This window comes from Loxodonta africana, chromosome 6 (assembly GCF_030014295.1).
Source record: "Loxodonta africana isolate mLoxAfr1 chromosome 6, mLoxAfr1.hap2, whole genome shotgun sequence".
Lineage (NCBI taxonomy): Eukaryota > Metazoa > Chordata > Mammalia > Proboscidea > Elephantidae > Loxodonta > Loxodonta africana.
In genome coordinates this window covers 108218055-108236820 of record NC_087347.1, presented here as the reverse complement: position 1 = coordinate 108236820, position 18766 = coordinate 108218055, and the positions used below count along the sequence as shown (strand labels likewise).

General features: G+C 36.7%; 1 protein-coding gene across 1 annotated transcript in view; it reads right to left on the bottom strand.

Annotated features, from left to right (window-relative positions):
• Window positions 1-18766, bottom strand: part of LRP1B (LDL receptor related protein 1B) — a 1749164-nt gene that overhangs the window by 504079 nt on the left and 1226319 nt on the right. Inside the window, exons 35-36 of the mRNA XM_064287257.1 lie at window positions 983-1117; window positions 267-396 (exon numbers count right to left, since the gene is read on the bottom strand). Coding sequence (XP_064143327.1) covers window positions 267-396; window positions 983-1117 — 265 coding nt within the window. The remainder of the gene's footprint in view (window positions 1-266; window positions 397-982; window positions 1118-18766) is intronic.

Sequence of the window (18766 nt, the reverse complement as noted above, 5' to 3'; positions counted from 1 at the left end):
AATTGAAAATGTAGAATGATGTTAGTGACCATGTTTGGATTTGCACACTCATTGAAAAGCATAATATACGTGACTCCATTAAATATATCTAAAATATACATAAGCAAATTGAAAAAGAACTTTTTCCTCTGCTTAGGTAAGATATTTTTAAATTTTATTTCAGGCATTTTAGCTGAAGATAAATATTAATGTCTGGATTTTTTTTTTTTTTCAGAACGTAAGAAACCTTACTTAAAACACAAAATATATAGAAATCTTAAAATTACCCTTTCTCTGGGTGCACAGCTATAGATCTTGGTTGATCCAGCCCTTGGGAAATAATTACGTAACGGAAAGAGCCATTAAGTCTTGCAACTTCAATTAAGTTGAAACCATGATCAGTCCAATATATGTTACCTAGGAAAGAGGAGAGAAGCAAAAGTGTTTATAACACTGTTGTGAAAATGGAAATTATTTATTTGTTAAGGATAAATTTAAATTTCTGAGCATTCCCGTAGCTATCAAGAAATCAATTGTTTATTTCCTACAGTCTTTTTCAATGTTTATTTCTGAAGCAGAAAGCTGTAAATAAATTAATATGCAAATAATTCCAAACCTAATGTCACACATCTCTGGTTTAAACCATATAATGATACAATTTATATGTTAAAAATAAGTTGAAACTTCTTCCACCTGAAGAAGAATCTATTTTAACTTTCTACTGACTTCAGGCATAAGAGAACTTCTAATGTTTTTGTTTACCTGCCTTGTGGGGCTCTCAGGAGATTTGGGCAAAGTTAACACTACATAATCTACTTACACCTAAAAAAACACTTATTCAAAGGCTCAAAAGAAAGGAGCCCAAAGCAAAAGAGAGTACCCCTGCGGCTAGAAGTAAAAAAAAAAAAAAAAAAATCGTTATGACACATAAACAGAATTTTTATGAAGCGGATTGAGCCCCTAACAAAATAGGTATAAAAAACAAAAAAGCCATGGATTATACCAGAAATCCAGTCAATAGCTATCCCTTCCACTCTTCCCAAGCCGTTGGTAATGATATCTTCTTTCCAGGTCTGATCTCTTTTAGCTCGGCTAATTTTATTGAAGCCCATGTCTGTCCAGTAGATGGTATCATTTTCTACAGATAAGACAAAAAAAAAAAAAACTATAAAAGGCATCTATATATATATATATATATATTAGGATTGCATTGCTTAAGTACTTTTTTATTGTTGTTGTTTTTATCATCCTGGATGTGCTAGAGTAGAAATGTTCTTCAGGATAATTTACTCATGTAAATAACAAGAAAGATATTAAAACAACATGTAAGAATTTGAATTTTAGTCAAAAGACTTCAAAAGTGTTTATCTGAATGATTTGTGGAAATGATGTACCACATTCTTCATTATTTTTTCATCATTTTCCTAGTCATACTTATTTTAACTCAATAATTCCTTATTTGCCATGAGTTTGTAACCATGATATCAAAGTGTTTTTGGACAAGAGCTTTTCTTTTAGTTCCTTTACCTGTGTCTGAGACCTCTAAATACAAAAAATAATATTACTAGGGGTAATCAACTCAACAAAGTTTCAAAGTAGAGAGAGGATAGAAAGAAACATAAGTGTATTTCAACTATGTGAAGGATGTTTTAAACAAAAGGTCATTCAAAATGTATACAGACTTCAAAATACCTTATCCTTCAATTATTCCTTCTGAACTACTGGTTTCCCAAATGTGAGATGCAAACCACTTACATTATTTTTCAAACTCTCATTTTATAAATGGACTTAAAAGTACTAGAGGAAGTTCTCTATACTATCATAAAACCAATAAAATCAAACTCATTGCCACTGAGTCCATTCCAACTCATAGCAACATTATAGGACAGAGTATAATGGCACCATGAGGTGTCCAAGGCTACAATCATTACACAAGCAGACTGCCACGTCTTTCTCTCGAAGAGCGCCTGGTGGGTTTGAACTGCTGACCTTTCAGTAAGCATCCAAGCACTTAAGCACTGCTCCCCCAGGACTCCTTTATGCTGTCATTTGCCGTTCCTGTTCCCGTTGCTGTTGAGTTGATTCCGACTCATAATGACCCTATAAGTTAAAGTAGAACTGCCCCATAGATTTTCCAAAGAGTGGCTGGTGGATTGGAACTAGTGACCTTTTGGTTAACAGCCAAACTCTTAACCACTAAGGCACCAGGAGTCCTACGCTATCATAAAATCTTTAACAAAGTTTTTTGAACATTTGAATGAAAAAACGTATCTAAAGACTATAAATGAAATATATTGCATAAGCATGCATATGCATAAAAGCTGACAATTACAGACCATTGATTTTAAATACAGCCACCAGAAAGACACTGGGGTAAGCCATTACATAATAAATTTGCCACCAGCTGAGTAAGTTTTTGTGTTGTGACCTACGTGGCCATTTGAAGAACAAATCCTTTAAGACCAATATAATTTCCGTCTGGCACAGTGACAGACTATGGAAATGAAGAAAAAGCAATTAGTATAATAAAGCCATTTGTTGGTAAAATTGGGATTGTTTGAAATGAAAGAGAGTCTGAATTCTTTTACCTATTTGGGAAAGATTCCAAACCGCCCCTGATCTCAACAACTGTTAGATATACAAATGTTGGAAGTAGAGCAAGAGATAACATTTCTAAACATATATTCAAAAAGCTTAGATTGTTTGATATTACAGTTGTATATAAGCATCAATTAACATGTTTTCATGTCGAAAGAAGGAATCAATTAACAAAAATATGTTAAGCATAATATGTCCTGTCCAATTCTCTTCCCTATATGTCAGACCTATATATCCACCTGCCTAGTACCTCCAATTGGGTGTAAAAAACGGCAATCTTGATATACAAAAACCAAATTCCGGATTTTCTACCTGAAATGCTTCTCTCGTAGTCTTCCCTATGGCAACTCTTTGTGGTGTTAGGGTAGATGGCACCTTTGTTTCTTGGACTAAAAACCTCAGTATTTGTCCTTGATCACTGTTTCTAACCCCCCACAGCCAATCCTTCACCAAGTTATCTCACATCTAATCTATTACCAATATGTTTGGTTTTCATACTCTCCACTATTTATATTCTAATTCAAGCCACTATTAACTCTTGCCTGTAGTATTACAATTAGCTTCTTAACTGGTCTCTCAACTTGGACTTTTGCCTTAGTATTCTCCTTCCCTCATGAATCTTTTCTCCATATAGATGCTATAGTACCTTTTAAAAAGTAAATAAATTCATCCCTATCCCTAAATCCTCTTATGATTTCCCATCTTATGCAAGGTATAATCAGAGTTCTTTCCCATTACCTTCATGATCTTTAATCCACCCCCCAACTCTCTCTCCCTTGAGTGTCCCCTTTCCCACTCATCTCTACTCACACTGTTCTTCCTGTTTCTAGAACATACCAAATATTCTTCAGTTTCAGGTTCTTTTTACTACCTTTCTTCTGTGCTGGAATGTTCTTCCCCCAGGTATCTGCATAGGTTTGTCTTAACTCAAATATCCACTTCTCAGTAAAACTTTCCTTGTTTTACTGGCCTGTAAAAACTATTGCCCAACCATGCTCTATGCTCCTTACCCTACCATACTTTTCTTCATAGTTCTTATCACTACCAAACACATTGTATGTTTATTGGTTTGTTTGTTCAGTGTCTGTCTTGCCTCACTGGAATGCAATTTCTTTGGCATCTGGGACTTTTTTGTTACTGTTTACTACTGTATTCTTGGTATTAGCACCTAGAATAGTGCCTGGCACATGGTAACTTCACAGTGAACATTTGTTGAATAAATGAGTGAAAGCTACGGTGCTCTGAAAAACTAGTTAAAAGAGAATACAAAGAAGACACAGCTCTTACCATGAGAAACCTTATAAGTTCATTAAGTTCATTAAGGAACAGAAGGTATGCACATGAAAAAATGACTAACAACTCACAGTAATGCAGGATATGCAGTGTAAGTTAGTGGTACAGGCAAGTATTTACACAGGAGCTCAAAAAAAGAAGACAATCACAACAATCCTCAAGAGTATAAGATAAAATAGGTCCCAAAGTTTGTTCGTGACTCTTACATGTAATATCCTCCAAGTTCTTTGCCAATCCTGCAAAATTCTACTCAGCACAACAGTGAAACTTTCTACAATTGTCTTTGGAAGACTTACACATTCCTTCCCACATTATGCCATTCTATCTTGCACATACCATTATTATAATATTGAGATGTAATTTTTTTCTTGGTACTCTTTTTTAGAACTGGACTGTGAGATATTTCCTGGGTAGGGTTTACAATTGCCAACTTTTGCCAATGCAGTCACATGTGCAGTAGATGCTTCGTGAATATTTTTTAATTAATATGTGATACTGAGACTATTTCTAAGTGGTAAAGTCCACCAGACCATAGCACTGAGGAATTGATAGGTTTCCTTATATCCTTTCCATTAGATACTTTTGGGAGATTGACAGGCAAGTCAATCGTGTATGAGGCATTTAGGAGCAACAAGAAGATGGAAGAACTAAATCACTCATTCATATCCAAATCCCCTTTTCTTATCACATTTTTTCACATGTATATTTTGTACCTACACAAGCCCAGCCCTTTGCCATCAAGTCAATTCAGGTTCATGGCAACCCTATAAGACAGAGTAGAACTGTCTCATAGGGTTTCCAGGGATTGGCTGGTGGATTGGAACTGCCAATCGTTTGGTTAGCAGCCAAGCTCTTAACCATTGCACCACCAGGACCCCTGCACCTACACAAACACAATCTAAATGGATTAAGTTTGCTAAAATCTGGAAATAAGTTTGCTAATATCTTGGAATATCTGCAAAATACACATAAAACAGATCAAGAATGTTTCAAGTAGAAACAGGATTGAGTTAAAAGATGATTAGATTTTACAATGAAATACTGTAAAGATACAAAATGAACCTACAAACAAAGATAGAAAAGGGAGAAAAAAAGACTATTATAACTGTGCACTGATACGTATTCCAAAATGCAGCCATTTTTAACATTAATTACCCCCCCCCCATTCAATAGAGACTTACAGAATACTCACATGTGCTAAGCATTGTTGTTGGCATAGGGATCCAGTGGTGAACATGAAAGACATAGTACCTGCACTCATGGAGTTTACATTCTGGTCTTGAATTAAAAATGAACTGCCTTATAACACAGTTCATAAAGTTCTATATCCTAGTTTAGTGAGTAGAGTCAGGGGTCTTAAACTGTTTATGAGCAGTCATCTAAGATACAATTATCAGTCTCTATTCTGGAGTCAAAGAGAAAGAATAAAATCTAAGAATCAGAGAAGGAACCTGAATACAGGAATAATTGCCTTCATGAACCATGGCCTCCTCTACATTGAGACCAGAAGAGCTAGCTGATGTCCGGTTACCACTACTGAAAGTTCCGATCAGGGTCAAAATAGATAAACCCTTATAGAAAGGGGAAAAAAAACGTGGAAAGAAACTTCAAATTCTCAAAGAATCCAGACTTACTGAATCCACTGAGACTGGAGGAATCCCCGAGACTATTGCCCTGGAGTACTCTTTAAACCTTGAACAGAAACTATCCCCTGAAACAACCTTTTAATTAAATAATTTCACCCTTGACCGTTTCACTCTTTTAAAAATTATTCTTATGAGACCAAATAGATAACAGTTACTCTAAAGCATAGATGAGAAGTTTAGGGTGCAGAGAGACTGAATTAATGAGAATAGAACAACCAGAATGGAAACAATGAGAATGTTGATACAAACAGAAGAATGTAACCAATGTCACTGAACGTTATGTGTAGAAATTGTTGGATGAAAACTTGTTCTGCTGTGTTTACTTTCACCAAAAATACAACAAAATATTTTTAAGAAGGAAAAATAAATAAATTGCCTTAAGATATATGATAGCTGGGTAATGTGCTGTGTAATTACAAAAGTAGAAAACAGAATTTATACTTAAAGGTAATAACAACTACAATTACCTTTCCACAGATATAGTGAGACAAATAGGGTACTTGGTAACCATTTTCAAGTTTTATCCTATATAGCGGTAGCCTTCTTTTGTTATTAATGTCAAAAGTAAAGGGAAAGCCTCATATTGTCTTAATGATATTAATATAAAAAAGAGAGTGGCCTTAGATAATGAGAAAAATACAATTTTTAAGTTCAGAGAAATAGTTCTCCCTGGTGGTATTTAAGTTGTAAAGGGCCAGTCATGTGAAGAGGCTGGATTCTGCAGGGTCTTGTCTGAAATCAGGAAATGGGAAATACAAGTCTCTTAAAGTGCTGTCTTGAATAGGCATCTATTTTCTTTTAGTAAATTGTCATTTATAGAGCATTTGTTTTGAACACGCTACACTAAGTGTTATGGATGTTTTGTTATCTCGAGAGTCTTGGGACTCTAGAGAATTTAAAGACACATTTCCTGACCTAAATGTATTTGATATTTGAGAAAACAGAAAATACGCATTAAAAAAAAATCATATAAAATTCAATGTATAAAAGTAACTGTGCTTCTTTCTCCTAATAAAATAATCATCAGCACACTAGAAAGACAGCAGAACAGAGTGCCAGTAGTCTAGGACAGGGAAATTATAATTGCTCTACCATTTGTCACGAGATTTCCACAAAGTTAGTTCCTCTCTCCAGGTGTCAATATTATTTGTATATCCACACACACATACATATATATACACATGCACACATATACATACACACATACATGTACATACATATAATTAAGAGAAGATAGCATTTAGACAACCTTTAGGGTATCTTCCAACTCTGATTTTCCAATGTTAGATCTTGGCTTTCACATCCATTTAAAGACAGTACACCATACAAATATAGTGTACTCTAATGCAGGTCGATTTTAGCTGTCATAAAAATCTTCCTCTTTCTATGTAATTTACCTCATTTTTCCCAGCTCTGTTGTCTGAAGATACATAGGATAAAGCTTATAATTTTTCCTAAAACATGCTACGTGTTGCTGTTAAGACACTTCCTGTTTTAGCTGCAGAAGTTTATATTTAGCCTATTAAAAGTCAGCTTGTTAAATTTGATCATAGATGTTATCTGTTGATATTAAAAAAAAAAATCATGTGTTATCCAATTGTCATGGATTGAATTGTGTCCCCTTAAATGCATGTCAACTTAGCTAGGCCATGATTCCCAGTATTGTGTGTTTGTCCACCATTTTGTCACCTCAAGTGATTTTCCTATGTGTTGTAAATCCTACCTCTATGATGTTAATGAGGCAGGATTAAAGGCAGTTTTGTTAATGAGGCAGGTCTCAATCTGCAAGATTAAAAAAAAAAAAAATTTTTTTTTTTTAATCAATCTGTTTTGAGGCATAGAAGAGAGAAGCAAGCAGAGAGGCATGGGGACCTCATATCACCAAGAACCAAGAGTCAGGAGAAGAGCATGTCCTTTAGATCTGGGGTCCCTTTGCTACGAAGCTCCCGGACAGGGGAAAATTGGTGATTGGTACCCTCCCCACAGCCAACAGAGACAGAAATCCTTCCTTTGGAGCCAGCACCCTGAATTTCAACTTCTAGCCTCCTAAACGGTAAGAGACTAAACTTCTCTTTGTTAAAGCCATCCACTTGTGGTATTTCTGTTATAGCAGCATTAGATAACTAAGACACCAATGAATACCTTTTATGATATCCACAAATTTGCTAAGTATGTTTTCTATATCTTTATTCAAGCCAGTAATATATATGTCAAACTCAGATTTGTTTCATCTTTCTGTTATTACCTTAATTTCTATTATATACATGGTTATGTGCACAAATCTAAAGGGTACAGTTTGACGAACATTCTCACATGGAACACAACCACGTAGCCACCACCCAGATGAAGCTGCAGATCATTGCCAGCATCCCAGTTGGTTCCTTGTGTGCCCCCTTTTCTCCCCTTCCCCACGGGGCAGCCACTAATATGACCTCTGCCATGATAGATTAGTTTTGCTGATTATTGAATTTTTTATGAATGGTATCATACAGTATAAACTGCTCGAACTTCTTTCATCTAATGTTTTAACTGCTGTATTCCCCCTTTATGTTGCATATGTCTTGGTTTTCTGTGGTGTGAATATACCACAGATTATGTACTGGTTTTGGGCATTTGGATTGTGTTCAATTCCTGACTATTACAAATAACCCTGCTATGAACAAACTTGTGCATTCTTGTAGTGGGCACACACTGCCATTTTGTCATGTTATGCTTCTGTAGGCAGTGCCAAACATTCTCTGATTGATTTTAATACAGTAATAAATCATTTAAAGCAATTCCCTCTTAATACAGTATCTAGGATCTAGACCTTCTTCAGCTATTGTTGAGCTCTACCAACCCCTTCTTATCTGGCTTATTCAAGCAAAACCTCCTAGAGCAGATAAACAGGCAAGAAATTCTAAAGATTCTCTTATTTCCAAAACTGTTTCAACATGCTTATCTACGTTAGGTGATAGCTGTTTATGTTGCCAGGTAAGGGATGAATAACTGACTTCAACTAGGCAATGGCTTTAGAATATGCAACATTAAACCGTTAAGCCAAGTATTACATTATTTCAGCTTCTTTCCCAATGAATTTGCTTTTTTTTTTTTTCCTTCATGAGTGCCAACAGGGTCTGAAAGGTGAAAAATTCTGAGATGCTGGCTTTTTGATAGGTCTTTTAAAAATATTATATTTGTAACAGAAGTATATCTTAGAACATTTATCACACACTGCCAAGTTTTAGTCCTTTGGTTTGTCTGGGTTTTGGGGAGTAAAAATAAGTGTATGAAGAGAGAATCGATACCTTGGCAGAAGTAATTACATATGACCTTTTGTCTGGGGACATCAAAAGATTATAAACCTCCCTAGCTATTGCTGTTGTTGTTACTGTCATTACTGACAACCAACAGTAAGTGCAATGTGAATAAACCAAAACATTTGAAGTCATTACCAAGATGGAAGGAGTTTGGGAATTATTTAATACTGGATAAAAAGAAGCTATAAATAAAAAGGAAAGAAAGAAGAAAGAATTGCTCCTATTTTTTATCTATCATTGGCATTACATACCTATCTTTTAACTCTACATAATAGGGAATGTTAGGGATAGGAGAGGAGTAAGATAAACTAGGGAGCTCTGAAATGTATACATATTTATTTTTAATTCTGTAACTGGTGCTTGAAGAAGAGCGTCTTAGTTATCTAATGCTGCTATAAGACAAACACCATAGGTGGATGGCTTTAACAAATTTATTTTCTCACAGTCTGTCTGTAACCTGTTGCCGTCCAGTCGATTCTGACTCATAGCAATTCTATAGGACAAAGTAGAAGTACCTCATATGGTTTCCAAGGAGCACCTGGTGAATTTGAACTGTCCACCTTTTGGTTAGCAGCCGAGCTCTTAACCACTATGCCACTAAGTTTCCTTTCACAGAGTAGGAGGCTAGAAGTTCGAATTCAGCCTGTCAGCTCCAGAGGAAGCCTTTCTGTCTCTGTCAGCTGTGGGGTAAGGTCACTGCCATCAATCTTCCCCTGTCAAGGAGCTTCTCAGTGCAGGGACCATGGGCCCAAAGGACGTGCTATTCTCCTGGCTCTTGTTTCTTGATGGTATGAGGTCCCCATATCTCTCTACTCACTTCTCTTTTACATCTCAAAAGAGATTGATTTAAGACACAACCTAATCTTGTAGATTGAGTCCTGCCTCATTAAAATGTTGTTAGGTGCCTTTGCATCAGTTCCCACACATAGCAACCCTATGTACAACAGAATGAAACACCACCTGGTCTTGGGCTATTCTCATGATCCTTGTTATGCTTGAGTCCATCGTTACAGCCACTATGTCAGTTCATCTCATTGACGATCTTCCTCTTTTTTGCTGGCCTTCTATTATATCAAGCCTGATATCCTTCTCCAGGGACTGATCCCTTTTGATAACATGTCCAAAGTATGTGAGACGAAGTTCCCATTTACGCTTCTAAGGAACATTCTGGCTGGACTTCTTCCAGGACAGATTTTTTTGTTCTTTTGGCAATCCATGGTATATCCAATAATCTTCACTCACACTGTAATTCAAAGGTGTCAATTTTTTTGACTCACAGCAACTCTCTGCACAACAGAACAAAACACTGTCAGGTCCTGAGCCATCCTTAAATCACTGCAATGCTTCAGCCCATTGTTGCAGCCACTGTGTCAATCCACCTCATTAAGGGTCTTCCTCTTTTCCGCTGAGCCTGTATTTTACCAAGCATGACGTCCTTCTCCAGGGACTGATCCCTCCTGACAACATGTCCAAAGCATGTAAGGCTCAGTCTTGCCGTCATTGCTTCTAAGAAGCGTTCTGGTTGTACTTCTTCCAAGACAGATCTGTTCGTTATTTTGGTAATCCATAACGTATTCCGTATTCTTCACCAACACCACTATTCAAAAGCATCAATTTTTCTTCATTCTTCCTTATTCATTGTCCAGCTTTCACATGCATATGATGCAACTGAAAATACCATGGCTTGGGTCAGGTGCACCTTAGTCTTCAAGGTGACATCTTTGCTTTAAAGAGGTCCTTGGCAGCAGATTTGCCCAATGCAATGGATCTTTTGATTTCTTGACTCCTGCTTCTGTGGGTGTTGATTGTGGGTCCAAGTAAAATGAAATCCTTGACAACTTCAATCTTTTCTCCGTTTATCATGATGTTGCTTACTGGTCCAGTTGTGAGGATTTTTGTATTCTTTTTGTTGAGGTGTAATCCATACTGAAGACTGTGGTCTTAGATCTTCATTATTAAGAACTTCAAGTCCTCTTCACTTTCAGCAAGCAAGGCTGTGTCATCTGCATAACTCAGGTTGTTAATGAGTCTTCCTCCAATCCTGATGTCCCGTTCTTCTTCATATAGTCCAGCTTCTAGGATTATTTGTTCAGCATATAGGTATGGTGAAAGGATACAACCCTGATGCATAACTTTCCTGACTTTAAACTATTTGGTCTCCCTTTGTTTTGTCCAAACAACTGTCTCTTGATCTATGTACAGGCTCCTCATGAGCACAATTAAGTGTTCTGGAATTCTATTCTTCGCAATGTTATCAATAATTTGTTATGATCCACACAGTCTAGTGCCTTTGCATAGTCAGTAAAACACAGGCAAACATCCTTCTGGTATTCTCTGCTTTCAGCCAGGATCCATCTAACATCAGCATGTCCATGTCCTCTTCTGAACCTGGCCTGAATTTCTGGCAGTTCCCTGTCGATATACTACAGCCACTTTTGAAGGATCTTCAGCAAAATTTTGCTTGCATATGATATTAATGACATTGTTTGATAATTTCCACATCCAGTTGGATCACCTTTCTTGGAAATAGGCATAAATATGGATCTCTTCCGGTCAGTTGGCCAAGAACCTGCCTTCCATATTTCTTGGCATAGACAAGTGAGTACTTCCAGTGCTGCATCCATTTGTTGAAACATCTCAATTGATATTTCATCGATTCCTGGAGCCTTGTTTTTTGCCAATGTCTTCAGTGCAGCTTGTACTTCTTCCTTCAGTACCATCGGTTCCTGATCATACGCTACCTCTTGAAATGTTTGAACATCAACTAATTCTTTTTGGTATAACGACTCTGTGCATTCCTTCCATCTTCTTTTGATGCTTCCTGCATTGTTTAGTATTTTGCCCATGGAATCCTTCACTATTGCAACTCGAGGCTTGTATTTTTTCTTTAGTTCTTTCAGCCTAAGAAACACTGAGCATGTTCTTCCCTTTGGTTTTTCTATTTCCAGCTATTTGCACATGTTATTATAATACTCTGTTTTGTCTTCTGAAGCCACCCTTTGAAATCTTCTGTTCGGTTCTTTTACTTCATCATTTCTTCCTTTGCTTTAGTTGCTCAAAGTTCAAGAGCAAGTTTCAGAGTCTCTTCTGACATCCATCTTGGTCTTTTGTTTCCTTCCTGTCTTTTCAATGACCTCTTGCTTTCTTCATGTATGATGTCCTTGATATCATTCCACAACTCATCTGGTCTCTGGTAATTAGTGTTTAATGCATCAGATCTATTCTTGAGATGGTCTCAAATTCAATTTTTCTTAGGTCTTCTTATTCAATGTCCAGCTTTCACATGCATATGAGGTGATTAACAAAACTGACCTTAATCCTACCTCGTTAACATCATAGAGGTAGGATTTACAACCCACAGGAAAATCCCATCAGGTGACAAAATGGTGGACAAACTCATAGTACTGGGAATCATGGACTAGCCAAGTTGACACATTTTTGGGGGACACAATTCAATCCATAACAGAGAGGTTCTTCTTTATCTTTTATTGATATATTGTTGACAATTTAAAGCCATTTTTATTTGCTCTGAGTTAAATGTGGCTATATCCTGGATCAAGTACCTAGTTTGAGAAGCGTTATTGGATAACAAAACATTTCATGCTATGGTTGTTGAGTGTCTTAGTCATCTAGTGCTGCTATAATAGAAATACCACACGTGCATGGTTTTAATAGAGAGAAGTTTATTCTCTCACAATCTAGTAAGCTACAAGTCCGTAGTGAGTGCACTGGCTCCAGGGAAGGCTTTCTCTCTGAGTTGGCTCAGAAAGAAGGTCCTTGTGATGTATCAGTTTTCCCGTAGTCTGGGAGCATTTCAGTGCAGGGGCCTCATGTCCAAAGGATGGGCTCTGCTTCCGGCAGGCATTGCTTTCTTGGTGGTATGAGGTTCCCACCTCTCTGCTTACTTTCCTTTGTTTTCATATCTTGAGAGATAAAAGGTGGTGCAGGTCACACCCCAGGGTAACTTTCTTTATATCGTTTCAGGGATGTGACCTGGTAAGGGCATTACAATACCACCCTAATCCTCTTTAACATAAAATTACAATCACAAAATGGAGGACAACCACAGAATACTGGGAATAATGGCCTAACCAAGTTAATACACACATTTTTTGGGGGGATATAATTCAATCCATGACAGTGAGTCTATGAACATCAGAAGTTATCACACAAATTATTAAAGAGAAATCTTAGTACAAACTTTACTTTGCCTTTAAAAAAAAAAACTCTGCATAAACAAATTATTCTGGGAGGATCTGAGTTTGGTCATTAGGTTGGTAACGATGATAGATTTTAATACATACTTCCTAAATTAATAATTTGGTGAATGAGGTCATCAAAGCTCAGAAGCTGGTTGACATCTAGGAGATTCACTGTTGCAAGTTTTATAAACTAAGAACATAGTACAAATTTTGTAGATCACAAGAATCTTTAGGAATAGGTTCTGATGATGTTTTCATAGAGTTTATATACAACGTTCAGAAATTCAAGTTAGATACACAACTCAAAGAATTATCTAAGGATAGCACCAAGCTGTGAACAGTAAAATTTACCAGTTTGTTTAGCTTTATGTACCTAATTTCTTCCCTTCCATCATATAGGACAATTATGCAGTCCCAAAATTTCACGTTAGTTTATTAAAAGTTTCACATAAAGAGTGTTCTAGTCTCTTGATAAACTTTAGGCTTGGGTTGTACTGAATGTTTTCTCTATGGCTATTGCAGTGTTGTCAGTTAATGTATTCTTTAATAATTCTGTAACTTGTGTTTCCAGGAGAGGTTCTTCTATTATCTCTTATTGATATATTGCAGATAATTTAAAACCATGTAGAGAAAGCAGATTTTTGTTTATTTGTTTATCTTTGTGTTTTGTCATTAGGTGTGAAATAGGGCTACAATTATTTGAAGTCAATATAAACTCATGGTAGTAATACTTATACTGTATTTTAAGTTTGATTATCGAGATCAGTAAGAAAAATGTCTCTCCACCTCCAACACACACCTCAACCACCAACTTTTACTTGGACTTTAATTATTTACTACTACTTCAGAAGAGCTAGCTGTAGACACCGTTCCTCTTTTGAGGTCAGAAATATAATCATTCCCCATGGCTTTTATTGACATTTAGCAGTAGTGACCTTAACAGATAGGCCCAGAAATATGATCGTAGCTACATTTACAAAGGTTGCCTTAAGGCTATGCAATTCATTAATTTCTCTAGTTTATCTAAAATCAATGGTTTTCAACCTGTTTTTCATTTGAAAGCTATGAGAGTTACCTCTAGTCTAAATCTCCGTCTCTGCCCCTTCACACATCACTTTTTTAAATATCATTTATGTTTTCAATCATCATGCATCTCAATTTAATATTTGTCCCTGTTCTGTGCGGTTTCAACTCAAGAAGCAGACTCAGCCCTTTTCTTTAATCTACTTCTCACTCTGTCATCCATACTCACATACAGAAACATTCAAATACACATAGGCTGGAGAAGCCAAATAGAATTCATGGAAGCAATGGGGTGAGGAGGCTGGTCTTTGCAATACAAAAACTTCAAACTGCAAATTCAGACCAAAACAAAATCCAGTGCTCTCGAGTTGATTCCATTTCATAGCAAGTCTATAGGAGGGAGTGAATTGCCCTGTAAGGTTTCCAAGGCTGTAAATCTTTACAGAAGCAGACTGCCATATCCTTCTCTGGAGAAACTAGGGAGTTAGAACGGCTGATGTTTCAGTTAGCAGCTGAGCACTTTAACTACTGCATCATAAAAGCTCTTAAACTGCAAGTTAGATATTCTTATTCCAAAAGGTGCTTCTGCCACACCCAGCACAGGTGATTTCAGTGGCAGCTTCGTATGCTGCCCCAGACTCACATCATATCTCTGGTTCCTGGCTTCCTCCCTCTCATCTCTGTTTATCATCCCCTCCACTTTCACATTACCCACTTTCCAAAGAAAAATCCTCTCAAGCCATTACCCTCAATTTCTATAACCGCCCTCCTTTGTATAGTTCAACATCGGTGGTTCTCAAACTTGGCTGCCCATTAGAATTACCTTGGAAGTTTTTTATACCAAAGATGTAGCCATACCTCATAGATTTTTAATACCTTCATCTGGGGTAGAGTCCAAGGTTGAGCATTATTTGTTACTCCATCAAAGGTACAGATAAAAAGAAAAACACTTGTTATTTAACAGAGCCCATTGTGAAGGCAATTTTGGTTATAAAATGCAAACCTGCCTTGTCTGTTGTGATTATATGGAATAATGTATACAATTCCAAGTGAAAAAGGGTTTGACATGGTCTTGCATGGGGCAATAACAGATTTGGAGGTTTTTTTTTTTTTTTTTTTTTTTGCCCCTAGCAGGGGGAAGACTTTAATTTTGGGGAAGGTGGGAACCCTCTAGTGAGTCTAATATGCCCTTGGCTGTAGCTCTGTTAGGAATCATTGCTCCACAAACTATGACTGAATCAAGCAAAACCTCACAGCAGCTCATAGCGAGATTATATTGTTTTGATTCTCCCCCACTTCCAATAAGCTAGGTTTAATTATATATGGATCCTATGCCACAGGTATGTATTCTTTCCTTGATTTTTTTTTACTCTATTTTTTTCATGTAAACATTATGAGCTCTGAAATTGACCGTTTACTTCTTAGCACTGCCTATAGAAATAAAAAAAAAAAAACGAAAATTAAATTTGCTGACAACTTCTGGCAAAAATACAGAACTTTATTATTTGTGTTTATCTCTGTTGTTTGTTTTTGTTAGGTGCCATCAAGTTGGTTCCCACTCATAGTGACCCCACACACAACAGAATGAAAACACTGCATGGTCCTGTGCCATCGTTGTTATATCTGAGCCCATTGTTGCTGCCGTTGTGTCAATCCATCTCACCGAAAATCTTCCTCTTTTTTGCTGACCCTCTACTTTACCAGGTATCATGTCTTTCTCCAGGGACTGGTCCCTCCTGATAAAATGCCCAGAGTAAGTGAGACAAAGTCTTGCCATCCTCGAGTCTAGGGAGTATTCTGGCTGTACTTCTAAGACAGACTTGTTCTTCCAACATTCCATGGTATATTCAGAATTCTTTGCCAACACTGTAATTCAAATGTATCAATTCTTCTTAGGTCTTTCTTATTCCTTATTCAACTTTCACATGCATATGAGGTGACTGAAAATACCATGGCTTTGGTCAGGAGCACCTTCCTCCTCAAGATGACATCTTTTCTTTTTAACACTTTAAAGAGGTCTTTTGCTTCAGATTTGCTCAATTCAATACATCTTGACTGTTGCTTCCATGAGCATTGATTCTGGATCCAAGTAAAATGAAATCCTTGACTTCAATATTTCCTCCATTTATCATGATATTGCCTCTTGGTCCAGTTGTGAGGATTTTGGTTTTCTTTATGTTGAGGTGTACTTCATATTGAAGGCTGTAATTTTTGATCATTCTCAGTAAGTGCTTCAAATCCTCTTCACTTTCAGCAAGCAAGGTTCTATCATCTGCATATTGAAGATGCATACTGAGTCTTCCTCCAATCCTGATGCCACATGCTTCTTCATACAGTCCAGCTTCTCAGGTTATCTGCTCAGAATATAGATTGAATAAGTATGGTGAAAAGATACAATACTGATGCACAACTTTCCTGATTTTAAACCATGCAGTATCCCTTGGTTCTGTTCAAAGTGATGTCTTTTGGGTTATGTATAGGTTCCACATGAGCACAATTAAGTGTTTTTGAATTTCCATGCTTCACAATGTTATCCATTGTTTGTTATGATCCACACAGTCAAATACCTTTGCATAGTCAATAAAACACAGGTAAACATCTTTCTGGTATTCTCTGCTTTCAGCCAAGATCCATCTGACATCAGCAATGATATCTCTATTCCACATCCTCTTCTGAATCCAGCTTGAATTCCTGGCAGTTTTGTCAATGTACTGCTGCAAATGTCTTTGAGTTATTTTCAGAATAATTTTACTCGCATGTGATATCAATGATATTGCTTGATAATTTCTGCATTCCGTTGCATCACATTTCTTTGGAGTGGGCACAAATATGGATCTCTTTCAGTCACTTGGCAAGGTAGCTGTGTTCCAAATTTCTTGGCATAGATGAGTAGACACTTCAGTGTTGCATCCATTTGTTGAAACATTTCAATTGGTATTCTATTAGTTCCTGGAGCCCCAAATTTCACCAATCCCCTCAGTGTAGGTTGGAATTTTTCTTCAGTACCATCAGTTTTTGTTCATGTGTTACATCCTGGAATGGGTGAATGTCTACCAATTCTTTTCGGTTCAGTGACTCTGTGTATTCCTTCCATCTTCTTTTGATGCTTCTTGTGTTATTCAATTTTTTGCCCAGAGAATCCTTAAAAATTGCAACTTGAGGCTTGAATTTTTTCTTCAGTTCGTTCAGCTTGAGAAGTGCCAAGCGTGTTCTTTCCTTTTGGTTTTCTAACCCCAGATTTTTGCACATTTCTTTATAGTATTTCACTTTGTCTCCTTCAGCTGCTCTTTGTAATCTTCCGTTCAGCTCTTCTACTTCATCATTTGTTCTGTTAGCTTTAGCTACTCTACATTCAAGAGCAAGTTTCAGAGCCTTTTCTGATATCCATTTTGATCTTTTATTTTTTTTTTCTGCCTTTTTAATGACATTTTGCTGTTTTCATGTATGATGTCCTTGATGTCATCCTACATCTCATGTGGTCTTTGGTCATTAGTATTCAGTGCATCAAATCTGTTCTTGAAATGGCTTACATTCAGGTAAGATATACTCAAGGTCATACTTAGGCTCTCGTGGACTTGTTCTAATTTTCTTCAACTTCAACTTGCATATCAGCAATTGATGGTCTATTCCGCAGTTGGCCCCTGGCCTTGCTTTTAGTGATAATATTGAGCTTTTCCTTTGTCTCTTTCTACAGATGCATCAGTTTGATTCTTTCGTATTTCATCTGGTGAGGTCGACGTGCATAGTTGCTGTTTATGTTATTGAAAAAAGGTCATTGGTCTTGCAAAATTCTATCAAGCAATCTTCAGCATAGTTTCTATTACCAATGCCACATTTTCCAACAAGTGATCCTTCTTGTTTTGCCTCTGGTTTCATCTTGTTTTTGATCTTCCCTAAAGTTTCTCTTAGGTCTTATTTCTCTCATCTTATTTCTTCATCTTATTGTATTTCTTTTATTTTTGGAAGCTACATGAAATTCTTTTTGGAACAAGGTGATATATACTTTTTTTTTACATGTCAAATCATATTATAGATAAGGGTCTTCAAAGTCTAGGGAATGGCTAGGTACCCCATGACAATGCAAGAAAATGTTAAAATCTTATTTTTATTTATTTTGTCCTGCATCCTTTTAAAATTTCTATTTGTGTATATTTTATAATGTAACAAATCATAATACTTAATACAGTAATAAAAGCATATATTGTAAAGTAAATAAATAATTTTATAAATAATAAACACGTATTTTAAGTGGATCTCTATTTAACTGAGAGGTCTTGTAATAAAACATGTTCAGTACCACTTTTTCAGCTGTAACTTCTTAATCATTTTTATAACCTAACCCAATGAAATCGAGTCTATTCCAACTCACAGCAACCCTATAGGACAGAGTAGAACTGCCCCATAGTGTTTCCAAGGAGCAGCTGGTGGATTTGAACGGCTGACCTTTTGGTTAGCAGTCAAGTTCTTAATGACTATATCACCAACACTCCAACATGTAGAAAGTGAAGATGTCTATACGGCACAATGATTTATTTTAGAAGCTTCTTGTTGCCAGAGGGGGCAGACCTGAGATCTCTGGCTAGCCCAGGACATGCCTTGCTACTCTGAGGATCATATTCTGTACACACTCATCACTAATTGCTGGCACAATACTGTGCCATGATACACCAATGGAAACTCTGGAGTAGACTATGAGAGTTGTAGGAAAACAAGGTCATCAGAGAAG